General features: G+C 49.0%; 1 protein-coding gene across 5 annotated transcripts in view; it reads left to right on the plus strand.

Moving 5' to 3' along the window:
- The window catches only part of SRGAP3 (SLIT-ROBO Rho GTPase activating protein 3), a 132,010-nt gene extending 106,304 nt beyond the window's left edge, over nt 1-25,706 (plus strand). For 2 of the 5 annotated variants that reach the window (XM_072875670.1, XM_072875671.1), the window contains exons 11-22: nt 85-112; nt 3,763-3,865; nt 6,635-6,695; nt 7,108-7,185; nt 8,316-8,450; nt 12,073-12,178; nt 12,455-12,682; nt 14,161-14,240; nt 17,250-17,430; nt 18,029-18,178; nt 18,545-18,872; nt 21,398-25,706. In XM_072875670.1, the coding sequence (XP_072731771.1) occupies nt 85-112; nt 3,763-3,865; nt 6,635-6,695; nt 7,108-7,185; nt 8,316-8,450; nt 12,073-12,178; nt 12,455-12,682; nt 14,161-14,240; nt 17,250-17,430; nt 18,029-18,178; nt 18,545-18,872; nt 21,398-21,814 (1,895 nt within the window). In that variant the 3' untranslated portion in view covers nt 21,815-25,706. Of the gene's footprint in view, nt 1-84; nt 113-1,322; nt 3,718-3,762; nt 3,866-6,634; nt 6,696-7,107; nt 7,186-8,315; nt 8,451-12,072; nt 12,179-12,454; nt 12,683-14,160; nt 14,241-17,249; nt 17,431-18,028; nt 18,179-18,415; nt 18,500-18,544; nt 18,873-21,397 lie in introns of those variants that run through there. The other 3 variants (XM_072875673.1, XM_072875672.1, XM_072875674.1) reach the window with 3 other exon arrangements.
- Nucleotides 25,707-26,440: the final 734 nt, after the last annotated feature.

The following is a 26,440-nucleotide window of genomic DNA, read 5'->3' on the forward strand; positions in this document are numbered from 1 at the left end:
TGTGAGTGCCTATGCGAATGTGTTTTAACAGTCGTTGGTCGTCACTAATGTGGAGAGATGATGAAAACTTGTGTTTCTTCTTAGGTGAAAGAGCCGAATGCGGAACAACCAGGTGAGCAGTTTCTTCCACTGCATCTGCTTTTGGGAAGGGCTCTCTCTGGCAGGAGGAGGGTGGCCATGGGAAGGGTGGTTTGCTTTGCTATAGTGATACAGCTTGGCGGGGTTCAGATTTAACCATCTTCCAGCTGCCCTGTGCTGGCAGGCTGGAGGGCAGGCAATCCCAGGCTCCCCACCTCACTGCCCTGCTTCTCAGCTGCATTGCCTAAACTGGATTAATTAGGGTGATAACAAACAGGCCCTTGTTTTTGCTGCAGTGTAATTTCTAGCTGACTGGCTCTGAAGTGCCTGGAAGTGCTGTGTCAGCACGGTGCCGTGCAGTGCCTTGTAGCATAGCTGAGGTTGGGCTGTGTTCAGACAGTGCAACACAAGGGTGTCCACCCGCTCCCTACCATCCCTATTTATTTGGGGACTTTGATGTGTCCTCAAAAGCTTCTCCCAGCTCTGGCTGCTTTGCCTAGCAGTGCAGAGCATGCCTGTATTCAGACTTTCATCCCTCTGCAGCAGGAGATAGTGCTAGGTGTGAATGTAACAGGGAGGAGGCTTTTATCTGTGTCCAGTCCATAAAGCATCTCACAGTGCTCTGGTGGCTTGCTATGAGTGTGCTGGTTTTCTAACAGTAAGATGCAGGCCAGCAAAGCCTCCAAACATCTCCCTAGAACATGTAGAACCTCTCTCTGTGTTATCTTTTTACAACCCTGTTTCAGTGTTTAATAAAATTGGCAATACCAGCAGAAAAAAAACCCATTCCATGTTAGAAATGCTGAAGCAGATGGTGAAGCCTGGCCTGCCTTTCCAGGCAGGAAAAAGGCTGCCTTAGCAGAGGGCAGCGGGGCGGCAGGGTGCCTTGCTCTCTCGCCTTCTGGCTGGAGGGGGACTGTGCTGCTGGCGCCAGGCTGAATGGCGTCAGGGCTGGGCACCCGCCGGGGCTGCAGTGCAAGGCAGTGAGGTGCCATCAGGACAAAGAGGGGCCTTCCCTGCCTCGCGCAGGCCAGGGAGCGGGGACTGCACCGATGTGCTCCCAGGTGCCCCTCGGAACAGCCGTCATGGCAGTTGCTGCCTGCGGGTCGCGGGAGAGCTGCCCTACAGCACCCTGACACCTGGGGTGTTGCGGGCCAAAACAGTCAAAGGAATGAGTAACAGCCTCCTACATGAGGGATGATGGCACAACTCCCTGCTGCTTCTGTTTGCTTTTGTTTCAACAGTTGCTTTTACTTCACAAAGGAAAACAAACGAGACAATCTCCTTCTTGTGCGAGGCAGTGCTGTAAGCGTAGGCAGAACAACCTTCCCACCAGATGCAGCCGGAGGCCAGGCTGCCCCGGCCGCCTTGCGCCAGGGAGTGCCCCGGGGAGAGGAGATTACACGGCAGCAAACAGCACCGGCTCTGTAGTCTGCAGCACAGGGGTGCTCAGCTGAGAGTGAGGCGGGCACCTGAATGGACAGCAGTCTCTTCTGCTCCTCAGTTATCCGTTGAAGGAGTGGTTGGAAGCTATAGGAGTGTAGAGTCAAATTGCTTAATTAAAGGCATGTGATTAAGGAACCAGTGGATCACAACTGTCACCCTTGCATTGTAGCTCTGTTTAAATTGTACATGTCCATTCCGCTCTGCTTTGTGAGAACTTTTGCATGAAGGCTTCTAGCACTCATTTTTGTTTACAGTTGTGATCTCTCCTCTACAACAACAACGTAGCCTGGGGGTAGAAGACAGATCAGAAATCGGTTAGAGATTTTATGCTATTTTTCTCCCTCCTCTAGATCTAGGCACTTGGGTCTTAATGTCCTTCATTATCAGCAGAAGAAGTCAAAATGTGAATAGTGTTAATGAAAGCAGCCCTCCAAAGTCCTGATTGCTGCACTAAAATAAGTCACATGTTTCCATGGCTTCATTTCCAGAAGCAATAGCTGTCTGTTACCCTTGCTGAAGTCAACAGGGTCTTCAAGGTCTGTTCCCCATGACTGATGAGGACCCTCAGTCACTAGCTAGTAGGGGTAGGGTCACACCACTTCCTAATGTGCATGCCTGCCTTTTCGGTTCTTATGGAGTTGCTGGTGGGTTTGCTTGTGTGTGTTGACTGGGCTCACCTTTTTGTTTGGTGGTTTGACTCTTGGGAATGCCTGCCAGAAAGATGAAAAACCATTCACATCCCTGTGAATGTCTCCCAAACAGAAGTTAGCTACAGAGAGGTGGAAGTGTTCCCACTTTCCTCTTTCTGGCCATCTAGGAGAAGAATGAGGTCCATTTAGGAATAAATAGGAATACCCCAGTATTTTCCAGGGGTAGCTGTGGTTTATTTTGGATATATCAAGGAATCAGTTGAACTCTTCAGGTACTCTTGGTGCTTTTTCAGGCTGACAGAGTGCTGAACTGGTGGAGGTAGGAGGCAGGTATTAAAAATCCTACTGAGCACCAATGCCTTAATTTTACTTCTAAAATGTCATCATAAAATCAGAGAATAGTTTGGATTGGAAGGGACTTTTACAGGTCATCTAGTCCAAGCCCCCTGCAATGAGCAGGGACATCTTTAACTAGATCAGGTTGCTCAGAGTCCCGTCCAACCTGACCTTGAATGTTTCCAGGGATGGGGCATCTACCACCTCTCTGGGCAACCTGGGCCAGTGTTTCACCACCCTTATTGTAAAAAATTTCTTCCTTATATCTAGTCTAAATCTACCCTAATCCCTGGTACTAGCACAAATGCTGAGCAGCAGTTTTGATATTTGGCATCTCAGGGAGGATTGTATCTGTAGATCATGGGTACCAAATACAGTTGTGACCAGCTGTGTTCAGCAGCTTTATTACTCTCTGACTTGAATGAAGCAAGTTCTGCATGAAGAGCATTCCTGATCACCCATTGTTCATTCAGGCTGTGGTTGTTGGTATAGTTACTGCTCTGTCACTGTCGTATTTCTGAAGATGACTGGTTTTTACAGTAGAAGCTCTTCAAGAAGTCCGTAGCAGCAGATAGTTAGATTGCTGTATGTGGCTGCAGCTGAGGTTAGTGTCTGTCTGATAGGGAAATACTGGAGGATTATGGGGGTGGAAAGTAATGGGTAGGTTGGCTTATTGCTGTTAAATGTTTCTATTATCAAGATTAATTTTAATTTATTACTTAAATAAAGGTTGCAGTCTTGACCTTGACTTGAAATCATGTGTGCAGCGTATAGTGAAGAGCTCTGATTTTGCTCCAGGCTGCCTACGGGTTAGCTCTGCTGCCTGTTCAGATGCCTGCCAGCTGCACCCGGGCTCAGCCTGGCCTTTGGGACCTGCAGAAGCGAGGCCATTGCAGCACGGGCTCCAAAATGAGTTAGCCAAGTTAGTGCTAGGGTAGCCTGCCTTAGGCTGCTGGAAAGGGCTTTGGAGTAAGCAGAGGGCATATCCCCAGGAGCCACGGTGCAGAGGTGTGGAGCCGAGCTCTTTGCAGGTGCCCCGGCTCCCGATGGAGTCGTGTCTGCAGGGGGGATGCAGCGGCAGGGACGCTGAAGTGTGAGCGGCTGCAGAGTGCATGGAGCTGCGTGTCGAGTCCTCACAGAGGGATTTTTGTTTGATTTATTTCTTATTCTCGGTCATAACCTTTGAGATCTCACCCTGTCATTGCATTTATGTTGGTGTTTTGTTGATTTCTTTTGTTCCATTTTCTCCCAGGCCCCCATGTCTTCCCCCTAAGCCACAGAAAATGAGGAGACCTAGGCCTCTCTCAGTCTATAATCATAAACTCTTTAACGGCAATATGGAAACGTTCATTAAGGTACTCGCTGGCTGACAGTAAGAGTTTATGAACGCTGTGAATGTAATGGTGGCTTTCCTGTCCTAACTGCTGGCTGCTTTCTTTCCTCGGCGGGGTCTTTCCGGTCCACCCTGCACCCAGTTGACATGGCCAGAGCGCGCTTTGCCTCGGTGACGATTTCTCTCCATAGCTGTCCTCGCCCCTTGTGCGTTCCTTGTTACCCATCCCGTCACTGCCTGTGTGCCCCGGGGCGAGGGTAGCAGTGAGGACCCCCATGGCTGGTGGCTGTCGGCCATGCTGGCTGGCTGCGAGGTGCCCTTGGCTGAGCCTCCCTGTTGTCCAGCGCTGCTTCCACCCGTCCTGGGAGGGAAGATCAGACAGCAAGGATAACCCAGCCCAGCACCCTCAAAGGATCAACAAATCCCCCCACCTTCCCTTTTTCCACACATTTTTGGTGGTCATTTTCCCCTGTGGCTGAGGGGGAAGGTAAAAGGACTCATAAGCTCCCAGAAAGTGTCTCCCAGTTGTAAGGACTGGCAGCCTTGAATTGAATACCGCGCATATGGGTGGCTGTGTGGGAAGGTAGGTGTGCTATCCTCATCCTTAAACAAAATATATTGATAATTACCAGCCCAGCTGGCTCATCTCAGTGCCAGCTGCTGACAGGTGGCTGAGGCCCTCTCATACAGCTCGGTACTTACTGGGAGTCTGAAGGCCCCTTCCCGCAGCCCAAGCCGGAGGGAGGGTTAACCTGCAGGGAGGACAGGCGAAAGCCGTGTGTCAGTGCGGAGCCGCGAGCTTCTCCCGTGGGAGGCCATTACCTCTGAATGTGCCAGGAGAGGAGATGCTCCAGCTTGCGCGCTGACTGCGACCCATGCCAGCGCCCGTCCGTGCTCGGCGAGGGCCAGGACTGTGGGCTCGGCTTCCAGCGTTGGAGCAAAGTGATTCCTAAATGGCTGCTGAGCATTTTCCTCCAAACCATCGCTGATAATGTGCAGCATGCAGTCTTCATAAATGTGGGCCAAAGTATTTTCTTCATTTAGGCTGGGGTGAACTCAGATGAACTCAATACCAGTGCAGTCCCAGTGGAAGGGGGCATTTGGCCCTGCTCATCCCAGGAAATTACCCAGAAGGAGGGATTTGAGGAGAAGAATGAAGAAATGTGGACATGGGATTCGTCCCAAAGGATACCTCCAGCTATCTAGCTGCTGATCCTCCAAAATCCAGCACTTTGCTATTACCTGGCTGCTGGAAGGATTTCCAAAGGAAGCGAGCTGTTCCCGTTGCTTAGAGTGTTTAATCCTGTCCTGAAGAAAGCTGTAGTGAAAATACTGTAGGAAGCAGTAATGACAACTGTTGGATTAGGTAAACTAATAGGCATTGTCCGGCTCCGATTTATTCTCTTAGGTCTTTTAGTGCAACCATAAGCCTCAGGGCAACATTTATAAACAGTGCGCTGTCACAAGTAATATACAGGCCTGACTGACAAAGACAGTAATCTCTTTAATACTTGTAATTATTCCTTACTTAAACTGATTTTTTTTAAAAAAGTAATGCTCATTAAAGTCCAGCCTGTTCAGCACTGTGGGGGAGGAGTTAGCTGCATTGGAGATCTATCTGAGCGGACGGGTGTCCTGTGCCAGCGGAGACTCCTCAGGGGACAGCGCTGTGCTGCCAGGGTTGTCCTCGAGGCCGGGGACGGCGTGCTGCTGTGGGAAGCGTGCGGCCCGTGGGGCGCAGGGCTGCGGGCGGCTGCCCGGTGCCCCTGTGCCGGGACGGCTCTCCCCGGAGCCTCGCCTGCGCCTGGGCAGGGGCTGGTGTCGGCCTCCGGCTCTGCAAGTGCCGCAGGTTCAGGGAGGGAAGAAATCAGAGAGGCTCTTTCTGCCGGTCGCCGAGGCTCGGGTGCAGCGTGCCAGGCGGGGTTTGGGAGGGAGGGTGGACAGCCTGAAGGCCTGGGTTGGACCTTGCTAAGCTGCCATTGCATTTGAGCGTTCATGGCCTCTGAAAGAGATGCTTACCTCTAACTGAACTTATCCTTGCTTAATCTTTTCTTTTTTTCCCGCTCTGCTGCTTTTTTGTGTTCTCAGAGGAAGGAGGAATGCGCGAACGAGAAATCAGGTATTTGCTGGAGGCCCGTCTACGAGACGGAGTAAATTAACCAGAGAGATGCAACTGTACTCTACTGGAAAAAACAACCAAACAAAGCCCCTAAGGAAAATAAATGTCCACTTAGGCAGTCAGACATGGCTCACGTTCTGCCTTGAGCTCCTTCCACGAGGGGCCTGGAGAGAAGCAGCTTTGAAATAAAAGCCAAAACTCATCGCAGGTTCAGATACAGGCAGTTCATTTCATACACTGTGGTGTTTTGGTGGTGGTGATTTTTTTTTTTTAGCATCTGCTGACAATGGCTCGGTGGAAATATTGTTGTAAGCTCTGTTACTGCAAGCTTGTTTCATCAGACAGGTATAGCACAAGTTTTATTTTGGCTCAGCGTTCCACCTTTGAAACAGAATAGCTGTGATCCCATTGCATCAGTCCCCTGTCTCAACCAGATAGCGAGCAGCAGTCTTTCACACACTTTAGCAAAAGCTTTTTTTGTGCATAATTGACTGCACATAGTATATTCAGCACTTTTTGATGGCTTGATGTGTGTAACACCTCCTTTTCTTGCCTGTCCTCTTACTAAACTCAATGGCACTGATTTTCAAATCTCTGTTTTTGCAATCTTTAATGCATTTCCCGTGCTTTGTTATCAATAAACCAGTAATTTATTTCTTTCCTTTCCTGAAGGATTCAGGACAGGCTATTCCGCTTGTAGTAGAAAGCTGCATTCGTTACATCAATTTGTATGGTAAGTTGATTCGGTAATATCAACGGAAAGTTTCTGCAAAGGAATTAAATACTTGCAGTTAGCAGTGAAATATAGTAGAGATGCCTGCAGCCCTTGCTATGTGGGCTCAGGTTATAATTACAATGGCATTGACTGTGATGTAGCATTGGATGATTGACAAATATTTAGGTCTTGTTAGCACTTATTCAGGTTAAATTGTTTGCTCAGGTCCCAGGCCAATGGGATCAGTGCTTTGATCTGGGGGGCCTTGATTGGAGAGTATGAGCAGAAATGAATCGTAGCAGGCTGTCCCCTTCCTTCTCTCTGAGCCTTTCTCTCCAGGTGCATTGACTCCTAGTTTCTGCTGTTCTTTACCAGAAAGTACTGTGTAACAGTTACACAAATCTTTTTTTAAAATGTTATTCCTTTCCAGGCCTTCAGCAGCAGGGCATTTTCAGAGTTCCTGGCTCCCAGGTGGAAGTCAACGACATCAAGAATTCATTTGAGAGAGGTGCGTTGGCAGGATGTGCAGCTGCAGCTGGGATGCCCTGTCTGAGCAGAGATCGTTGGTGGGAGTTTCAGTGTGTGCTGGGTGCATTAGACATTGTGTAAAGCCTGTGCTAAAGGCCTTTCTGCTACGAGACACGAGGAGGTTTTCTCCCCTTCTAGGTATCTCAATATTGTATCTCCAGCAGTAGCGAAGAGTCACTTAAGGAGTATAAGAAGTAGGGGTAGGTGCAGAGATCTTTTGCACAGTCATTAATTAAGAGCATGAAAGCCTCAGATGAGAGCCATAAAATAGTTTGTTGGGGATCCATTTTCCTCCTTCCTGCACCGGTTTGTCAAGGAAGGAGAAGCATTACCATGTGTACCTGGTGGCCCTGTTGGTTGTGGAGTTGCCAGTGATTCTGTTGAGAAGACCACATTGATGATGGAAGGCTGGCAAGACAGGGCAGAGCAATCCTACTGTCACTGAGTGAACGTGAAGCAGTGAAAAGGACAGTCTACATGGGGGTAATGGCCTCCATGACATTAATCTTTGAGCAGCATTGGAAGGATCAGGGTGAAGGTGGCCAAGCCAATCACCACGCAGTGGTGAGGTTGTCAAAGGCTGGAGGATTTGCACATCCAATTTAAGAGGAATCTGTATCCAAATCCCTTAGGTTTTGAAAGCCTTTTATAGATTTAAGTCAGTACAATGCAATCCAGAACCATTTGGTCTATTCCAGAGGCATAATTGCATCCTCCAGCCAAGCCTGTCTTCTTAGGCTTTCACCCACCATTGTTTAGATCTGCTCAGCTCTCTGAGCTGTTGCCTTAAATGCCAAAATGCACTGGGCTGGAAACCGTGAAGCAAAACCGATTAATAACATCCTCATCTTCAGGAAAGGTTTAAAATCTCCCCAATAAACTGGGTTTTTGTAGGTCGGGCTATAGCATGTCTCAGCATGATGCTGTGTAACAGAGTACCTTATTAAACTCTCCTCTTGCTGGCAAAGTGCTTAGTATTACCATTCCACACACAGGAGGGTTTTCTGAACTGTGGGAAATTTTGTGTTTCCATTGAGTTAGTAAAAAACACTTGTTGTGTTAGTCCAACTTGATAGTAATGCTGGAAATAAAAAACTATTCTCTGGGCAGGTGAAGATCCCCTTGCTGATGATCAAAATGAACGTGACATTAATTCAGTGGCTGGAGTCTTGAAGCTGTATTTCCGAGGACTGGAAAACCCCCTCTTTCCTAAGGAAAGGTTTCAAGATTTGATATCTACTATAAGTAAGTACCTGTGACAGCTCTTCTTGGAGAATAGGGTGGGACAAGAGAAGCAATAAACAGAGGAGCAAGTACATCTGAGTTTTGCAAATAGCAGCTTATGTTGTAAGAAGGGCTATAGGTCGGCAATAGAAGTTGTTAGGAAAAGACATTAAGAGTGTGCGTTGGCAGCGTTGGAGGCAAGGGAGAGGTAAAACATCTTGTTGTGGCTCTTTTAAATTCTTCCTGGCATCATGAGGATCACCAGAGAGCCATCTCCAAGCTTAGGCCAGTGGGCTGCACATGCAGGAAGCCCATATTTGCAGGTTGCATGAGGGGTCATTATTTGCTTGAACAGGGTTGGCTGCTGTCCTGCCTGCACGGATCTCTGTGTGGATAACGGCAGTTCCTGTGCCTGCCCATCATGTGTCAAGTGGCCATGGCTCCTGGGACCCAAAGGGGTTTTGCTGCTTTAGCTCAGTGTCTTCTACTAAACATAGTGAAGGTCAATAACTCCTGGCTACTCACAAAGCTTCTCTGACCCCTGAGGTCTGCAGAATTGCTTTCAACCTCACTCGATCAGCTGTTCTCCAAGTGTTTGCTATGTGCATTTCCCATTCCAAAGAAAACTAGAAAGTGCTTTGGGATGTGAGCAGAGGTAGAAGCGCGGGTTTTTAATCATGAAGGGTCTGGGATGGATGTCAGGGAGAGCCTGGCTGCTCCTTGTTTTGTCCTGAATACTCCTCCCAGCTCCGCTTGTTCCTCTGCAACTGAAGAAACAGATATCCCAGCTGGGGTTTATTTATCTCAGTACCTTGTAGTGATGACATTTATTTACTGGCAAGTCATGGAAATTACTCCCCTGGGGGAAAGGAAGAAGGCAGAATGAATTTGACGTTTCAGAGATGAGGGAGGAGCGTGTTGCGCGCTTTGGCTGCAGCATGACTTTATTTTACAGGAGAGGCATTGGAGTTGTTTGGGGGTTTGAGTGTCTTGGTATGTGGGTAGCTTCAAGGGGATTGACTGGTGAACATGTGCTGAAATCCTTCATTTGGCTTTCACTGCTCATGGCTCCCTCCCCCCTCCTTAATGTTAAAGTGCATAACTGCTAGAGATTTAGCAATGTCAAGAAAGACAGATGATATCTGGAGAGGAATGACACAGGGATGGGCTTGTTCCAGAAGGAGAAGAATTTTCTCTTACTTTTCAAGAACAGTTGTTTTACATAGTAGCTTTAGGAAATTCGCTGTTGCCTTTCAGTTTTGATGTGTAAAACAGCGCAGCACCCCTGTAACACAGCAAACAAAGGAAGCTGTTTCTGCACCATTTTGTGCCCCGGACAGGGAGTTTTAGCCTGGCTTGCAGTGCTTGCTCCGGCTGCCCTCCCCGAGGGGCTTGCAACAGGCAGAGCAGGGAGGCTGAGAGGGCACAGCCCACAGAGAAGGGGACAAGTCCCCTTCAGTGCCCAGAAATGTGCTTGGTGATGTGGCTGTCTGTGTGCTTGCAGATAGGCTTGTGCTTTGGAACCATCCCTAATGAATGCCAATTTGCACAATTTATTAAGCTTTTGGGGGCTTTTCATTGCAAACATCATCTGTTAATTTTCTGGATAGTATTCTTGTCTCTCTTTCTTTATTTTTTCTCATTTTAGTAAGAATCTTCCTTTTACTCATCTTTCCTTTCTTTTCCTGCTGCTGTTGCTACCTTTCAGTTAAGGATAGATTTAAAATTAATTCAAGTGTCTTGTTCCCATTAAAAATCTGACCTTAAGTGCATCTGATTTTCTGCCACATAAATACAGGCTGTGTAATAGGTGTCCCAACCTAAACACATTGAAGAAACCTTCTTCCTTTGAGAACCATTGCTTAGTAAAATGCCACCCTTGCTAGAGGATGTTCTGTCTCATTGTGTAATTACGGCGAAAAGGCTAAACACAGCCGAGCGGTTTGGTGTCTCCACCGCAGTGCATCGCAAAGCAACCTTGATTTCCCTTGGCTCTTGGTAAGGTATTCTGAGCGAGTTTTTTGCAGCAGGTGCTGCTGTGCATGTCGCAGGGCCTCTGAGTGCCCCTGGAAGGCTGCAGAGCCGCATCATTCCCTGCCATGGTGATGGGGAAGCCAGGCTTGCTGGTGGCGGATGAAAGGCTGCCTTTTCCTTTTGCCTTATGGGGACTGAGAGTTTACACGGAAGCGTTTCTCAAATGCACATGAGAAATAGATGGATAGAAAAGGCGCTTTGTTTGCAAAGGTTCGTTCAGGGGTGTGCCTGTATTGTGAAGTGATTGATGATTACTCCATTAATTCCTCTGAATTACAGCCAGTTGAAACATTTCTGCTAAGTGAAAAAAAGCAAGTGCTTCAAGACAGTTTGTTCCTCTGGGTTTCAGAACAGATATCTATTGTTGTAGGTTTTTATCCTGTTCTTACTTATTTGATTCTTTTTTCACAAATGTCCTCTTAAGTGAAACCAAAGTGAAGCAGTAGAGAACCCAGTAAGGACTAATGGGATAAATACATTCCTCAAAAGGTAAAATTTCCAAAATGAAATATTATAAAGATTTCAGTCTTTGGACTGGAGCCAAATTTTGCTCAGAATTTTTGAACAAATGGCAGCCCAGCTACATGTTGTCAGTGAATTTTATTATGATTAGCAAATGTCAGAGTTTGAGCCTGCATAATAAAGTAAGCATCTCTCCACTGTTGTTGTTCATTCCATGCATCTGAGGCTGACTGCTCTCAGGAAAGCTTTGGTACTCTTTGTCTGCTTTCTGTAAAATAAAAGCCACAGGATTAACTATCTACATAATATATTGAACAGATACTAGCTTAAAAAAAAGAGTAGCTTTGGGGGCTGGAATGTGCTGCCAGCCGCTGCAGGAGCAGCGCTGAGCCCCCTCGGCAGGTCGGTGCTGGAGCGGGGCTCTTGCAGCTCTGCAGGCGAAGGAGGCTGCTGTGCAGGGGCTTCCGCGCCGTCCTGGTGCGGGGCTGCAGGAGGGCGGAGGGGCGGTGCAGGGGTCCCCGGGTGAGTGAGCTGGCACTGAAAGCAAGATAGCTTTAAGTCACCCTCCTTCCTATGGAAGGAAGCTGGTTTCTGATAGCAGCTATGGGCTTTGTGCACTGATATGGAGAGAAGTGAATCTTAAAGTGCTGACTCAGAACCGGTTCAGATTAAATTCCCATTAAGACCAGTGGGAGATTGTAGCAGAAGGGTTAACCCATAAGAATTCACCCTTACGGGTTAACCCGTAAGAGTAATGTGAATAAAAACCTAATTTAAAAATCTACACTAGAAAACCAAGCAATGCTCCATTTTCCAGTGCCATATTGACTCAAGCTTTTGAGAAGTAGAGTAGTTGTTGGGGAATCAACTAAATAATGTATAAACAGTTATTTTAAAAACAAAACCACGGAAATGTCATTATTTACTGTTTATACTGAATCTGAACATACATATGAATTCACCCATGGAAGAGCACTATACTCAATTCTCTGCTTGCACTTTAGTGCCAAACCAGTGGATCAAATCTGGAAACAGGCTATTGTTTTCCTTGCATAGTGGGCTACTAGATATGGAACAAGTCCCTCTGGTGCTGTGTTGTCTGGTCCTGAGAAGGTTTAAAGATGTGCTTTCTATCTATGTGTTCCAGAAATCGAGAACCCCACTGAGAGAGTGCACCAGATCCAGCAAATCATCATCACTCTGCCCCGGGCTGTCATCGTTGTCATGAGATATCTTTTTGCTTTCCTTAATCAGTGAGTCTTTTTTTTTTCCTTTTTCACTCAGTTTCTCCTTGCCCTCCTTTTTTTCAGGGCTTCCCTGTGTTTGTTGCATGAGTCCTTTTTGGTATCGCCATGGAGAGTTGTATTTTGCTCCTTCCTCAGCCTTGCCTAGCCATGGCTGTGTGTTCAGGGAAGATGTACAGCTCAGTGATGATTGCTTTCTTGGGTGGTGGGGGTTTGTTGGTGGGACATCTTTCCGAGCGAACCGGGGAAGTCGGCACTGCACCTCCCTAATGCTTGTTCTTGCAGCTTGTCACAGTACAGCGATGAGAACATGATGGATCCCTACAACCTGGCCATCTGCTTTGGGCCCACTCTGATGCACATTCCAGATGGGCAGGATCCAGTGTCCTGCCAAGCCCATGTCAATGAGGTCATCAAAACCATCATCATTAACCACGAGGGCATCTTCCCCAGCCACAGAGAGCTGGAAGGACCTGTCTACGAGAAGTGCATGACTGGAGGGGAGGAGTACTGGTAAGGAGTGGGGGCAGGACTTCATTGTTTGCAGAACTTAAAGCCAGATCCCCTTGTTAGGGTTATCTTCTGGCACTGTACATTAAGAGAGAACCTGTGACAAAATGCAGGGCTTTGACTTGATTCCTGGTAGACAGAGAATTTACCCCAGCTCACACGAGTGTAGGAGAAGGGCTTTTGGGAGCAGATGCCTGAGAGTATGGGGTGTGAGGAGAGCTTTGGGAAATTCAGACTTAATATTCAGGGCAGGTGAGCACGGTGCTGGGGTGAATTTGCCCCTCTGCAAAAGGGGCATGCCTTTTTGCATTTATTCTTGTTAAATGTTATGAATTAGGTGTGCAAGTGATAGGTATTTGATATGCTTGTGCTGTTTTACACTGGTTAAGAATCTTACTCCATACCATACTGTCTGCATGGTTCTTAGTTATAAATACCTTCAGAAAAATAAGAGGATTTTGCACACCTAACCAATTAGTCTCTACTTGTACACATCAGGTAGCTTTTCATTTTAGCCTTGCCAGTGAAAACAGAGCAGTTTCACTGAGTCTTTATTTTTATTTTTCTCATGCTGACTTAGCATTACAAACCACAGTAGAAACTTCAGGAGGAAATTGTTTCCAATATGAATATTTTAGCTGCAGATTCACAGAAGTGTGTTCAGAGCAAAACAGAATTTTAGGTCAATTCTAACCAAATTCCTCTTAGGTTGGAATTTTTGAGTAAAGTCCCATAGTTCCATCATAATTGCCTAAGTTGGACGAAAGCCCTTAGCGTGAAGTTAACCTGAACCTTCCAGTTCCTTTTGTTTTGTCAGTGTTAGAAGACAGATGAGTTTGCATTAGCCGGGGATGGGATCAGCCATGTGCAGTTGCATTGCATCGTGTCTTTCTGGTGCACAGTTCACCCTACTTGGTATACCTGGATTAGGAAAACTCTATAAACAAACTCCCACCTTAGAAGTGTAAGTGATATTACACATTTGTCTGGAGGATGCTGGAATTCTAAACTGACATTCAGATCTGAGTTTTAACAAACCAGTATTTATAACAGACTTGAACTGATTTGTGTGCAAGTTTTATATGTTTCTGAGACCTAATCTGCCCTGATGCTGATCACCTGCCACCATCCTTACTGATGCAAGCAGAGGATAAAATACTAAAACTCATTGTGAATGACTGAGTGTAACATTTTAACTTGGTATCACTTTATATTTGTTTTGCCAAATACGAGTAAGATGCATGAGCAGCAGAACGTGATGTTCTGGGCCTGAAGATTGTGGTCCGGGTGTCTGCTGTTCTCAAAGCAAGTTCAGAGATCTGCTGTGATTTAAGACTACCATCTCAGTCCTATAAAAACTAAAAACATAACTCTTTCAAGTGTCACTGGGGCAAGAATTTCCCTCAACAACTTACTTTTGCTCAGTGCCTTGGGAACAGAATCTCATTCTTTCTTTGAAAGCACGGTATATTTTATTTCAGTGACAGCCCACACAGCGAGCCAGGCACCATCGATGAGGTCGACCATGACAATGGCACGGAGCCACACACCAGTGATGACGGTGAGCACAGACAGAAAATCAAGTCTGTGTTAGAAAAGCTGTGCATGCAGGAAAGCAGTGTGCACTTCACTCCTAGTCTGATTAGGGGCTGGACTAGCATCTGGCACTTTAGTGGGGGGACGATGTTTCTGTGTGCTTGGTAATGCATATGCATATTAATAAATGCTGCTTATAGGTTTTCATCATAGGATGCGCATGGACCTTCGCAATGGTCTGACTCCATGGCAGGGTACAGGGGGCGGTTTTTTGAGCTGTTCTGTGAGATTCCATTAATCCCATATATGACTTTTTTTTCCTTTTCCTTGTCATCTGTGCTTACGTGCCGCCATGAGATGGTGAGGACACACTGTGTGAAATGGCTCATGAGAACAGGAGGGGAGACAGGGGGCTGACATGGGGGTGGACCAGCTCTGTTCACTCTGGGCCCTTGGATGCACTGTGGGGAAAACAGTGAATGTCAGTGGCCCCGTTGGGGGCCCTCTGCAGTGAGGGGGTCTTTCAGCTGGTTTCATTGTGCTGTGGATCATCCTGTTGAGCAGCCATCTCCTTGGCAGAAACTAAACGCCCCTGTATTTGGGCGAGCTGCAGCCTGGTTTTCCCCGCAGTCAGTTCTGTTTCCTTTGGTGACGAAGTACCTGCCTGCTCATTTCTGCTCGTGTCAGGCTGGTGGAGCTGGCCAGCTTCAGAGGGCAAAGCAGGACATGTTGTGAGCCAGGACTGTGCGGCCGGGTGTGAATCCCTTGCAACTGGGTGCATCACCGGTGTTTCGTAATGCTCTGGAGGAGGCTCTGGTCCAGCTTTCTGTAAGCTCGTGTCTGCCTGCACTTCTGTGGAAACCAGCTCGGAGTTTCACATATGGGCTCTCAGTAAAAGCTTTGAAGCTCATGGCAATCACAAAGGCAGGTGTGGAAACAGGGGCACTGGCAGAGCTGGGCAAGAAGCGTGTTTGCTCCAGGATGCGGTACCAAAGCAGGAGGAAGTGCTGTGCTTTCCACACCCCAGAGGCATCGGCAGCTCGGCCACGGGGTGAGTCCAGGAGACCCCGCTGGCACTGCTGAGGATGGCGAATGTGCAACCCCACGACAATGCTTAATGGCAGGACTATGCCATGTGGAAGGGCACCGGGGAGCTGAACACCTCTTCTGCTTTCCTGACGGCTGCTGTTTCCTTGGATGTGTTCTGCCCTGACAAAACGCTGATGCCTTCGGAGGCTGGCGGGTGGCAGGAGGGCTTGCCCGGCTGGCTGGCACCATGGGTAGGGGAAGGGCGCAGCTGGGCCGGACAGCTCAGGACCTGCTTTCAGCTACAGACAGGAGCTGACAGGACTAGAAGATGAAGGAGAGCAAGCTGCCATTTAGCCAATTTTATGCTTGAGTGGTCACATTAATAGCTGTGATTGGAGTTTCTGGGTGATTAACTGCGGTGCTAGTGTGGAGAAGAGGAGCAGCTTTATTTTGTGAATTTTTGTGAATTTGTGAATTCCTCACTCGTCTCTCCCTTGCCCCCATGCACCCTCCCTGCTGGGAAACTCAACATTTTATCAGGGCTGTGAGAGCCCTCCTGGTTGCCTCCCCTGCTACGTTTCCTCCAGAGCATTCCTCATTGATCCTGCTGTAGTGCTCCCAAACAGCCTGCCACTCGTATTGGTGTGGATGTGTATTTTAAGCTGGAGAAAACCAGTCTGCTGAAGTGACCTGTCCTGTCCCATGAGGCAAGGCATGAGGCAGGGGTCTGATGCAGCATCTCCCATGTCCTCCTCCAGTGTCTGCTCCTCTGTGTGGGTTTTGTCGCTGAGCAGGGTGACGGGGCGCATCCTGGTTGCTGCTAATGCTGAGCCTGCAGTTAGTGATGAGGCAGATGGAGCAGAGCAAGTTTCCATATATGACAGATCTGGAGGACCTGGGTGGATTTGCCATGTCTAGCTTTGTCATCACCTGTCTGCCAGTCTCCAGGTGGGGTTTAAAATGACCCGGTGTCTCAAATAATTAAGGTATATTAACTGCTTGCTTGCTGGCTCCGTTAATGGCTAGGGGTAGTTGGGCAGTGGCAGCCTGCTTTTTCACCCCTGTCTCAGAGCGAAGTGAGGCAGAGTGCAGGTTGCTCCTGCCAGTGCAGAGAGAAACGCTGTCGTTACTTTGCAGTTGCTGCAGTGGTTTCTCTGGGATTCAGTGCTCCCAGATGGAAACAGATTTGCAGAAGAGCTGGGCTCCTCCATGGGCTCCTCAATGCCAACCAGGTTCCTCTTTGGGTGCACCAGCAGCTCCCGCTGTGATGCCCTTGGCCTGGGGCTCAAAGGTTCCTGGTGTGCTCACGACCTCCCAAAGTGAAGTCCCGCCTCAGCCCTCTTGAATTTCAGGCCCTGAGCTCCCAGTCTGTGAATCCCTGGTGTTTGGTAGAGGTTAAATTAGAAAAAGTGGAGAAGTGGTGAGGTAGAGTGCTGAGAAGGTCTGCAGATGGGGGGGGGGTGATGCAGAGCAGCTGCCTGGCCAGAGCTGGTATCATCGTATCTATGGGGATCCCCATCATTTCTCTGGGGATTTGTTACTCATCAGTAATTCAGGCCAAACTGTCTCCAGGATAAGGAAAGGAAGAGAAAGTAAGCAAGGCTTTGATCACAGTATCTGACACAGCTTGCCAAGATCCCAGTCTGGAGGATAATGGGGTTCTGTAACCGAAGAAATCACTTTATAGGTAGAAAATGGGAGTGTGGGTGACGATGCCATATGCACACAGGGAAATTTCAACTACTCCCCATCTGGTTTGTAGCTTTTTGTAATTGCTGGTAGCTTGTGAGTCTGTGAGAAATTCTAGGAAGGCTGGAAGAACAAAAAAGAATTGATCAGTCTAAAAATAAGATGGTGCATACTCAGTGTAAGATGCTCTTGGGAAGCTAGGACAGCAGCATTACTGCTGTTCTGGTGAGATGTGATGGTGGTCTTTCTAGGATTTATTGTGCCCTCGTGATTGTTGAACTAAGCTTTTCTCTATCTGTGCTTCTCTCCGTTGCAGAAGTGGAGCAGATTGAAGCCATAGCAAAGTTTGACTACATTGGACGATCTCCACGAGAGCTCTCCTTTAAGAAAGGGGCCTCGCTCCTCCTGTACCATCGGGCATCAGAAGACTGGTGGGAAGGGAGACATAACGGTGTGGATGGCCTCATACCCCACCAGTACATTGTGGTGCAAGACATGTGAGTAAAGTGGCGTGTGTTGATCCAGGATGTTAAAATCACATACCTATACGAGGTCTGCTTTAGCCACTTAAAACAGCTGGTCAGATTTTCCGAGGTTTAATGACTTTGGTGAGAAATCTGGACCTGTTCACGTCTGCCTTTCCTTGTATTGGCTCAGATTTTCTCATTCAAGCTGATAAAGCCAAGCACTAAATACTGTACTTCAGTGTGCCTGAACCCCATCTATCATTGACTCCTCAAAGTGGCATGACCCAGGCTTAATATTGGCCTTGCCCCCTGTGTACATTGACCTGGCATTATTCAGTGCCCACCTGGCCTGCAGGCAGATCCCAGGGTCCTTCGCAGATGCTGCTTCTGTTACAAGTACCGTACCTGCATTCATTAAAACGGCAACTACAGTGCAGGGGGATATGGAGATGTGAGGTTCACTTTTTCCAAGCTCCAGGTACTGTCTGAAGTGGTGGCCTTGGTCTAGCCCTTTGTTAACAAAGTCTGGAGCTGCTGGAGTGGTGATGTTCAGATCCACGTTGTGGCTGGGCCCTAGCCTGTCTCCTGGGGCAGAGCCCTGTTACTGATGGGGCTCTGCTGTTCCTAGGGATGATGCGTTCTCTGACAGCCTGAGCCAGAAGGCGGACAGCGAGGCAAGCAGCGGACCACTGCTGGATGATAAAGCTTCCTCCAAGAATGACATCCAGTCTCCGACAGATCATATTGTGGACTATGGCTTTGGGGGAGTAATGGGCCGGTAGGGAAACTCTCATTTTCCTATGAACACAGAGGTGGTTGCTCTCATGTGTGGGGAGAGTCAGTGTGTGGTGTAAGGCATGACAGAAGGGGAGGCTCCAGTAAGCACTGCAGAATAATATGAGCATGGAGGGAGTTTTCATGTGCATTTCTAATGTAGATCTTAATGAGTAAAGAAGGTACAATGCTGTCCCTTTCTTGGCACTGGCTAAAATGTCTGTCTTCCTTCTTGCCTTAGTCTTCTGGAGCTGACAGGCTCGAGTTTGGTTTGATCTGAACTCCGAGTTGAGCGATTGTCTTACAGCATGCAACCAGGCGCTTTCGATCTGATGGACAGTGACGTAGTCTTGTGATGGATTCTTTGCAGAGTGAGATTGAGGTCTGACGGTGCAGCTATCCCTCGCCGTCGAAGCGGGGGGGACACCCACAGCCCACCCCGAGGGATGGGTCCTGGCATAGACACTCCTCCTCGAGCAGCGGCCTGCCCTAGCAGCCCCCACAAAATACCTCTTAACAGGGGCAGGATTGAGAGTCCTGAAAAGCGCAGAATGGCGACATTCGGCAGTGCAGGCAGCATCAATTTCCCAGACAGGAAGGCCTTGTCTGATGGCCACCCGCTGAGATCGACCTGTGGATCGACTAGACACAGTAGTCTCGGAGATCAGAAATCTCTAGAAGCAGAAGCGCTTGCTGAGGTAAGAGGGTTGTGAAGTGGCTCTCGGTGCCCAGGGATCGAGAGGCTAAAATAAAAGTCACTGGGGTAGCACCGCAGAGCCCCTTCCATCTCAACACGCTTCAGAATTACAGTGCTGTTGTAGCTGCAATGGTTTAAAGATAAAAATGAGCAGCCAACAGCCTGCCTGCTTTTCCAACTGTATCGGTTGGTCTAATAAAAGATACTGCCTCCTTCCACAAACCTTGTTTCTTCAAAACAATAGGCAGAAGCATTCGATCCACCACCAAAATGTGCTGGCAGCTCTTACCTCCCGCAGGGAGGCAAGCGCATTATCTTCATCTGACACTCCATAAGGAGCTTAGGAGGAGAAAACTGGATTTGCCAGATCAGAATTTGACTGATACTCAGTGTTTGGAGAAAAGTGCTTCAGGTTTGTTACTGTCTGTTTGTAGCTAGGACCTCAAAACGTTAGTCTAATCCCAATATGATGCCTCCAGGCATGCAACATCATTGGCGTCACATTAGGCCATCAGTTCCATGGTGCTTGTTAAAGTCAGGTTACCTGCAGCATAGCCTGCAGGTCTCCTCTCTCTACTGCTGGCAGGAGGACCCCAGCCAGGTATCGGTCAGGGTATACCAAACCTGTTGACATCTCAGAGAATGGTCCTTTCACAGAGCAGGCTGCAGAGTTCTCCAGCCTCTCGGGGACCACCTAGTTCAGGCACAGTCCCCACCAATGTGTCCGAATAGCCGTGGGTTGGGCCAGTTTGAGACTGGGAACTGGGAGTGCTGTGGACAGGCTGTTCGGCATCCCCTGTTTCAGCAGTTTCCTGGCAGTTTGCTTCGTGCCACCCTCTGGCGGGAGCAGCAGCTGTGGGACGGTTGGTGATGCCCAGGTGGAGGGGTGCAGCTGCTGGGAAGGCTGCTGCCCACCACCTGGCAGCAGCTCGTGTGCCACAGGGTTTGGCAGGCTGTTTTATGTAGAATCAGCTCCTTTTAGTGGGATAATTAATGATGATTGCAGAAAGGAAGAACTCTTACTGTCCTGTTTGCTTTTCCACCAGCCATGCTCCTTGTTCTCTTGCTCTGCAGCACGCTACCCAGCTTCTCTGTCCATCAAGAGCTTGCGTTTGGTGTGATCAATTTACAAAGTTACGGTTGTAGCACAGCACGTGCCCTGAGCGATGGCCCGAGCTGGGACACCACGTCCGCCTCGGGACGGGATAACAGCATGCACGAAGTCCCCGGGCTCAGCTGATGGGCAGTAGCGTGGCACCCTGCAGCGGTGCCCAGGGCTGCGTTCCCCAGGTGCAGTGCAGGGCTGTGGGGTCCGGGAGCCTCCAGAGGGGTGGGTGAATACCAAGGACAGAGCACAATAGGCACAATTTTCTTGGCTTTTGGGTTGTTTTTTTAAACCTTGGAAAAGATTCTTACTCAGCTGATGTAAATAAATACTTACCTTGCAGTCTGTAGGACTGCTGGACTTGGTAGTCCTGAGGCTTAGCTCTTGGAGAATATTTTCACTCATTATCTGAACAGCTTAATAGAATTAATTGGAGCTAATTTGATAATTATTTCCCTTCTGCTGATCCTCTGAACATTATCTGAGGCTCACCAAGCATTTTGTACGCATTATAAAATTAAGAACTCGTCTACACAAGGACAGCAAGGAGACTTAACTAGAGCTACTTTTTAAATGATTGATTCAGTTGCCTTAAATCACTTTTCAGATGGTCTCTTTCTGAGTTGGTGGCCTTAATTCAGTTAAGGCGGATTTAAGTGAAGCCAGACTAGGGCCTCTCTATATCCAAATGAGACTATCAGCACTACAGTTGTAGGCGATTTAGCTAATTTACTTTAAATGAGCACTTCTTGTTGAACTGGGTTCTCCCTCTGGAGGATCTCTCTGGATGGACCCATGGAGGCTGTGCCTAGGAGACATGACCCGAGGTGGGTGGGCAGTGAGGCTGAGGCTGGTCTCACCTTGGCTGCCTCCCCCCACACAGGGAGAGGCCTTGTCGCTGCCTCTCTTATTTATGGCAAGCTGCCATCGTGCTGCTCACTCTGCATACATCCTTGTGTGTTTCTGCCCCACATGTGCCATTGCCCTGCAGCCACAGGGACAGCAGAGGTCCCGTACATCTGATGGAGACTGCAGGGCCTCCTTTTTTGGGGAAAAACCAGCCTCAGTGCTGCAGGGGAGCGTGGACATGTCCTGCCTCATTGGAGATGTGGACAGACTGATGTTCACCGCATTGCTCGTGGTGCTCGGGGTTTGTTCCTTTGGAGCTGGTGACCAAACTCCTGTTGACCTGGGAGACGTGGGGTGCCTTTGGGCGGCCAGCGTTGGGGCTTTATATCTTCTCCTAAAGCTCCGGCTTCGCCTGGAGGCTGTCTTAGGACAGAGGCACAGCCACCCCCTCCCCGCCCCCCCCCCCCCGACACACATGCCAGGGCAGGGGGCCTCTCCATGGGGTGGGGTGCAGGAGAGCGGGGCGATGCTGTGGCACGGTGCTGACATCCCTTTGTCGGTGGCGTTCACAGGACATCGAGAAGACCATGAGCACGGCGCTGAACGAGCTGCGGGAGCTGGAGAGGCAGAACACGGCCAAGCAGGCCCCCGATGTGGTCCTGGACACTCTGGAGCCCATGAAGAACCCACCGATAGGCGCTGCCAACTCTGAGCCCGCCAGCCCCCTCCACACCATCCTGATTCGGGACCCCGACGCTGCCATGCGGCGCAGCAGCAGCTCTACCACAGAGATGATGACCACCTTCAAGCCAGCCCTGTCGGCCCGGCTGGCCGGGGCTCAGCTGCGGCCCCCGCCGATGCGGCCGGTGCGGCCGGTGGTGCAGCACCGCTCCAGCAGCAGCAGCAGCTCAGGGGTGGGCAGCCCCGCCGTCACCCCCACCGAGAAGCTCTTCCCCAGCAGCTCGGCGGATAAATCGGGCACCATGTAGGCTGGGGCGCAGGGAACGTGGCGGGGAGAGCCAGCGCCTGGACGGTGGGAGCGGGGCCGGCAGCTCGGCAAAGCCTCGCTCGGCCAAGTGGGAAGTCAAAACCGTGCTCAAAAGGAACCTCTCTGAAAGGGGACAAGTGTGTAGCCTAGGCCTGATGGTTGATTGTGCATACGTGTGCGTATGTACGTATGTGTGCACACACCCCCATCCATGCAGAAACACTTCCCAAGCTTGCAGTCCTACGGCAGGAGGAGACGGCGGGTCTACGTGTTGGCACTGGAGAATACACGCTATATGTAGAAGTATATATTAAAAAAAAAAGTGTACAGAATTTGGTGACTTTTTTAAAGTAGTAGATTTACCTCAGAAACTGGCTCTGAAATGTCCTCTCTAGAGATGTTGGGTTGATTTGGGGTTTTTTCCAGGCTATTTGTGTGCGTGTGTGTGCGTGGAGGTACGTAGCAGCTGTGTGTCAAGCAATACAAGGCCAATCCTGGAATTTATTTTCTGCGCCTCTTGGCATTTAAAAAAAAAAAAGGCGGGGGGAAGATACGGTCAGTTTTGTTCACTGCTGGCCTATGGAGAAGAGCTGGAAATTCATAAATGACAGTGTGTGGCAGGCCGTCTGGAGTGTCTTTTCAAGCTGAATCCTGAGACGCCTTCGCGTGTGCCCTGACGCCCTGGCCAGCAGCACCCAGCAGGAGCGGGGACAGCAAACAAGGCGTGCTCCGTCGGCTTCACGTGGGGAGGAGGATGTAGCTGCTGCACCAGGGCACAGTGCTGCCCTGCCTGCACCGCGGGGTCCACAGAACTCTGATTTTCTTGAAGATTTCAGAATGAACAAGGACTAGTGACAAACCTGTGGTAAAGCATAAATAGAGTAACTTACATAGTTTTGAGATGCTTCATTTCCCTTTCCCCACACACTTTTTTTGTTTTGTTTTAAAAAAACCCTAATAGTATCTCGACAGATAGGACTCAACAGGCGAGGCGGCTTTGGTACAACAATGTTCCTTTATTTGAAGTTGCACAGCAGTACATGAGGGTCTTGATTCAGATTGCGTCTTCTTGCATGAAAAGCATGAGCCATATTTGACCATATCAGATGCGGAACTGATCTGATGGGGTGATATTTTGCACTTTCTGTACTGTACTATATAATACAACAGTTTGAGTTTATGCAAAAGAATCTACATTTTGTTTTTCCTCTGAACATTTAACCCAGAGAAAAAATATGCAGAAAGAGCTGGGGATTGCATGGTACTTTGTCTGATAATCAAGTCTCTTCTGTAAGTGTTGAATTCAAGACACTCTGTGCTTCTCCTGCAGTTTTTTTCTTGTACAGATTTCCATGCAATGACCCGTAGTTTAATTTGGTCACTTGCACATGGTCATGTACAACCCCAGCGTGAAACAGGCCATCGTGAGTCTCTCAGCTGCATAGAAAAGCCGCACTAATGGCTCCCAAATGTTCATCCTTTCTTCCTGCTATCTCTGATTTCTGCTGTTCTGGCTGTCCCTGGGCAAAGAAGCTGGCGTGCCCTCCTGTCTCATCCAGCAGTCACCTGTCCTGCCCAGGGCGCGCTTTTTTTTTTTTTGTTCGCCCCCTTCATCTTCCTCTTCTCTCCAGCACCGCTGCAGACCCCAACTCGCACGTGGCCGGAGGAGCAGCCTGACTTCCAGAAGGCAGCTCGCGTCTCGGCTGGGGAGCTCACCCGTAACGTGCCCACGCGCGTCAGCCGCCCCATGCCTGTGCGAGGCAGCCTGGACCTCCACGCTGGGTACGGACCCGGTGTCACGCACCCGGCGGGACCGGCCCAGTGTTTGTTCCCGTGCCCAGTGCAAAGCATGTGTCCCTTCCACGCACCCCACTCCTGCCTCTGGCACTCTGTATATATTGCTGTACTTGCTTAAATGCTGGAAAGTAACTGTTAACATGTAAACTGTACAAAAAATAGGCTAAGATTAGATGAAAGCCAATGCCACTCACCAAATCTTTGCACTTAGTAGGTAGCTCAATGTAAAAATAAAACCCAATAATAATAATAATAAAAAAATAAAAAAACAAAGCCGCAAAGCTAACCTTTCGGTGTACAGTGGGGGAGAAGTACTGTATGTAGTGATTCTGTCATTGTTCCTCCGTAAAATGCTGTAAGGGGAAATGGTGTTTATGTACTTGTCTATTAACATTGTTGACATTTGTAATTACCACAATTAGTTCATATTGATGTTTATTTTTCTTCATAGTTTTTCCCCCCTTTCCTAACGTAGGCTAACCCTGAGGTCAATGCCTCTGTCATTACGGGCAGCAGATGTTCAAACAGTCTGTCAGTCTGGTCTAGTAATGAACCAGCAAATGTGCTTTTAGGGGGAGGGAAGAAACCCATTTGGCACGAGAGCTGTGTATTCGTTGCCAGTAATTAGTATTTTTTTTTTCCATTTAGTTCCTGGAGAACATTCACTTTGCTAGTCTTCTGGGTTTTTTTTATGTACTTTCAAAGATGACTTGATATCAAAACCACGTTTATTAGGGGTTTTTTTTCCCCCTCCCTTCTTACTTTTGAAGATACGGTACAAGTTCCAGTGTCTTTCTATTAAATTATTGCCTTTCATTTTTCTTTGTTTCATTTTGTTGTGGGTTTTTAATACAATTGTTTTCTTATCTTTAAGTGCCTTTTTGAGCACCAGAACAAATGCTTGGAGTTAATGTCCTAGGAGCTGTACACATCATTATTTCCTTTGTACAGTTGTGTTGTGCTGGGGGTGATTGCTTTTCAAGTCCTTTTTAATTTTTTTTTTTTTTAAGAAAAGAAAACCAAGATGTTTTGTTGAAGAATAAACTACCCCTTTTTAATATGGTATTCAAATTGTAGTTTTAACTACTGTAAATTTAAGGGAAGAAATGTATTTTTCTGTAAACTAACTTGGCACAAAATTGAAACACGTACATTGTAGGAGTATCATAACTGGAACCTGCTCATGTTTCATGAGTAACTTTACCCTGATCCTTGATACCTCTCTAAAGGCGTAAAGACTGTAGGCTTCAGAGAGTTCACAGCTTTCGCTGTGACAACTTGTGGTCGAGTCGCTGATGTGAGCGGGCGGTGGGAGCGCCCTCCCCGAGGGGCCACGCTCCTGCCTCCCGCCGCCCCGCCGGGCGAGGGTCCGGAGGGACCGGCACAGCCCCTCCTCGGGGACGCGGCAGCCAAGAGGAGGGCATCTTCACGGAGCAGTTGTTTCTCTGCTGTGCAGAGCGAGTGCCCACCTCCGGCTCGGCTCCTGCCAGAACCCGCCGGGTCCCCACAGACCTGCCCCATCCCATCCCGCGGTGCCATGGTCACCTCCGGGACACCTCTGTGAGGGGCAGCTTGGTGCTTGCCCACCCTCCCTGGGGCTCGGCATCGCCTCCGATGGTGCTGACTCGAAAGCAATGGCACCCACGCCAATCTCTTCTCTGTACAGACTCTTCAGCAGTGCGTGCAAGTGTGTCGGTCCCGGGGTGGTGATGGCAGTGCACTTTCTTCCTTAGGCTGAGGTACCCCTGGTAGGTCATTTTTGTAAACCCTGGACTGTGTTATTTAACTAGCAGTGTTGTGGTTTTCACAGTGTGGCAGTAGGTGTCCCGAGTCTGATCTGCTTCTGAGTGGCTGGGCTGCGTAGTCTGGTGGGGATGGGTTTGGTTACGCCGGGAAGCCGTAGGAAACCGCTGGCTGGCTGCCCTTTGTAACGGTCGTCCTCCTCCTCTGGTGTTGTCTCTGTAACGTGTGGTGAGATGCCGTTCAGCTAGAGTGTCTGAGTGGGTCCTCTGTCATGTATGCTGATGATGCCATGTCGATGAAGCCGCTGGCTGGGTGTGGACTCATCCCGTTGAATAAAACTGCTTAACTTTTCTCAAAAACATTGGCTGTGGCTTCAGAATGTTTGCTGCCTCTGGGAGCTGTGTGGGCTGGCACCCCTGCCTGTGCCTACACCCGTGCTTGCAGCTTCCCCATCCCTCATTCTCCCACCCCCGGTCAGAGGCGGTGGCCGGGGGGCTCCTCCAGAGCCGCCGTGCAGCAGCCACGCAGCACCTTCCCCGTGCCGCGGGCAGTGGCGGTGCCGTTGGCCGCATCTCCTGGCTGCCACTCCCCCAGGCCCGCGGTCGCTTGCCATGGCTGACTTCGTGTGTTCCGCTGTGTTTGTTTAGACGAACCGCTGAGAGCACAGATGGGCTCTTTCCTCAGCCCTGGGCATATGGTGAAAATACGCAGGGAAGAGATGTAGGCCAACAAAAAAAAAACAACAACAAAAAGAACCAAAACGCCTCCAAGGGGGTGTAAATTTGGCCATTTCCATTGGTGTGGGAGGACCTGTGCTGATCTACACCAGCCAAGATGTACCCCGCATTTCAGAGGTGTTGTTTCTTCTTTTAAATTTTATTTAAAGTGCATTTAGGTAAAAACAATGGGAACGTTCTTCCATTTTATTTCAAACAAATCTTTGCCTTGAAGCTCACTGCACTGAAACCGCAGCAATTAAAGGCTGAGGAAGATGCTGTGTGAGTGTGGTGAACAACTCCCGGGGTGAGGGCTGGTGGGGAAGGGCTGCTCCGTGCTCCCCCAGCCCCTGGCGCAGGAACCACTTCCA

Source organism: Ciconia boyciana, chromosome 11 (genome assembly GCF_034638445.1).
Source record: "Ciconia boyciana chromosome 11, ASM3463844v1, whole genome shotgun sequence".
Classification (NCBI taxonomy): Eukaryota; Metazoa; Chordata; class Aves; order Ciconiiformes; family Ciconiidae; genus Ciconia; species Ciconia boyciana.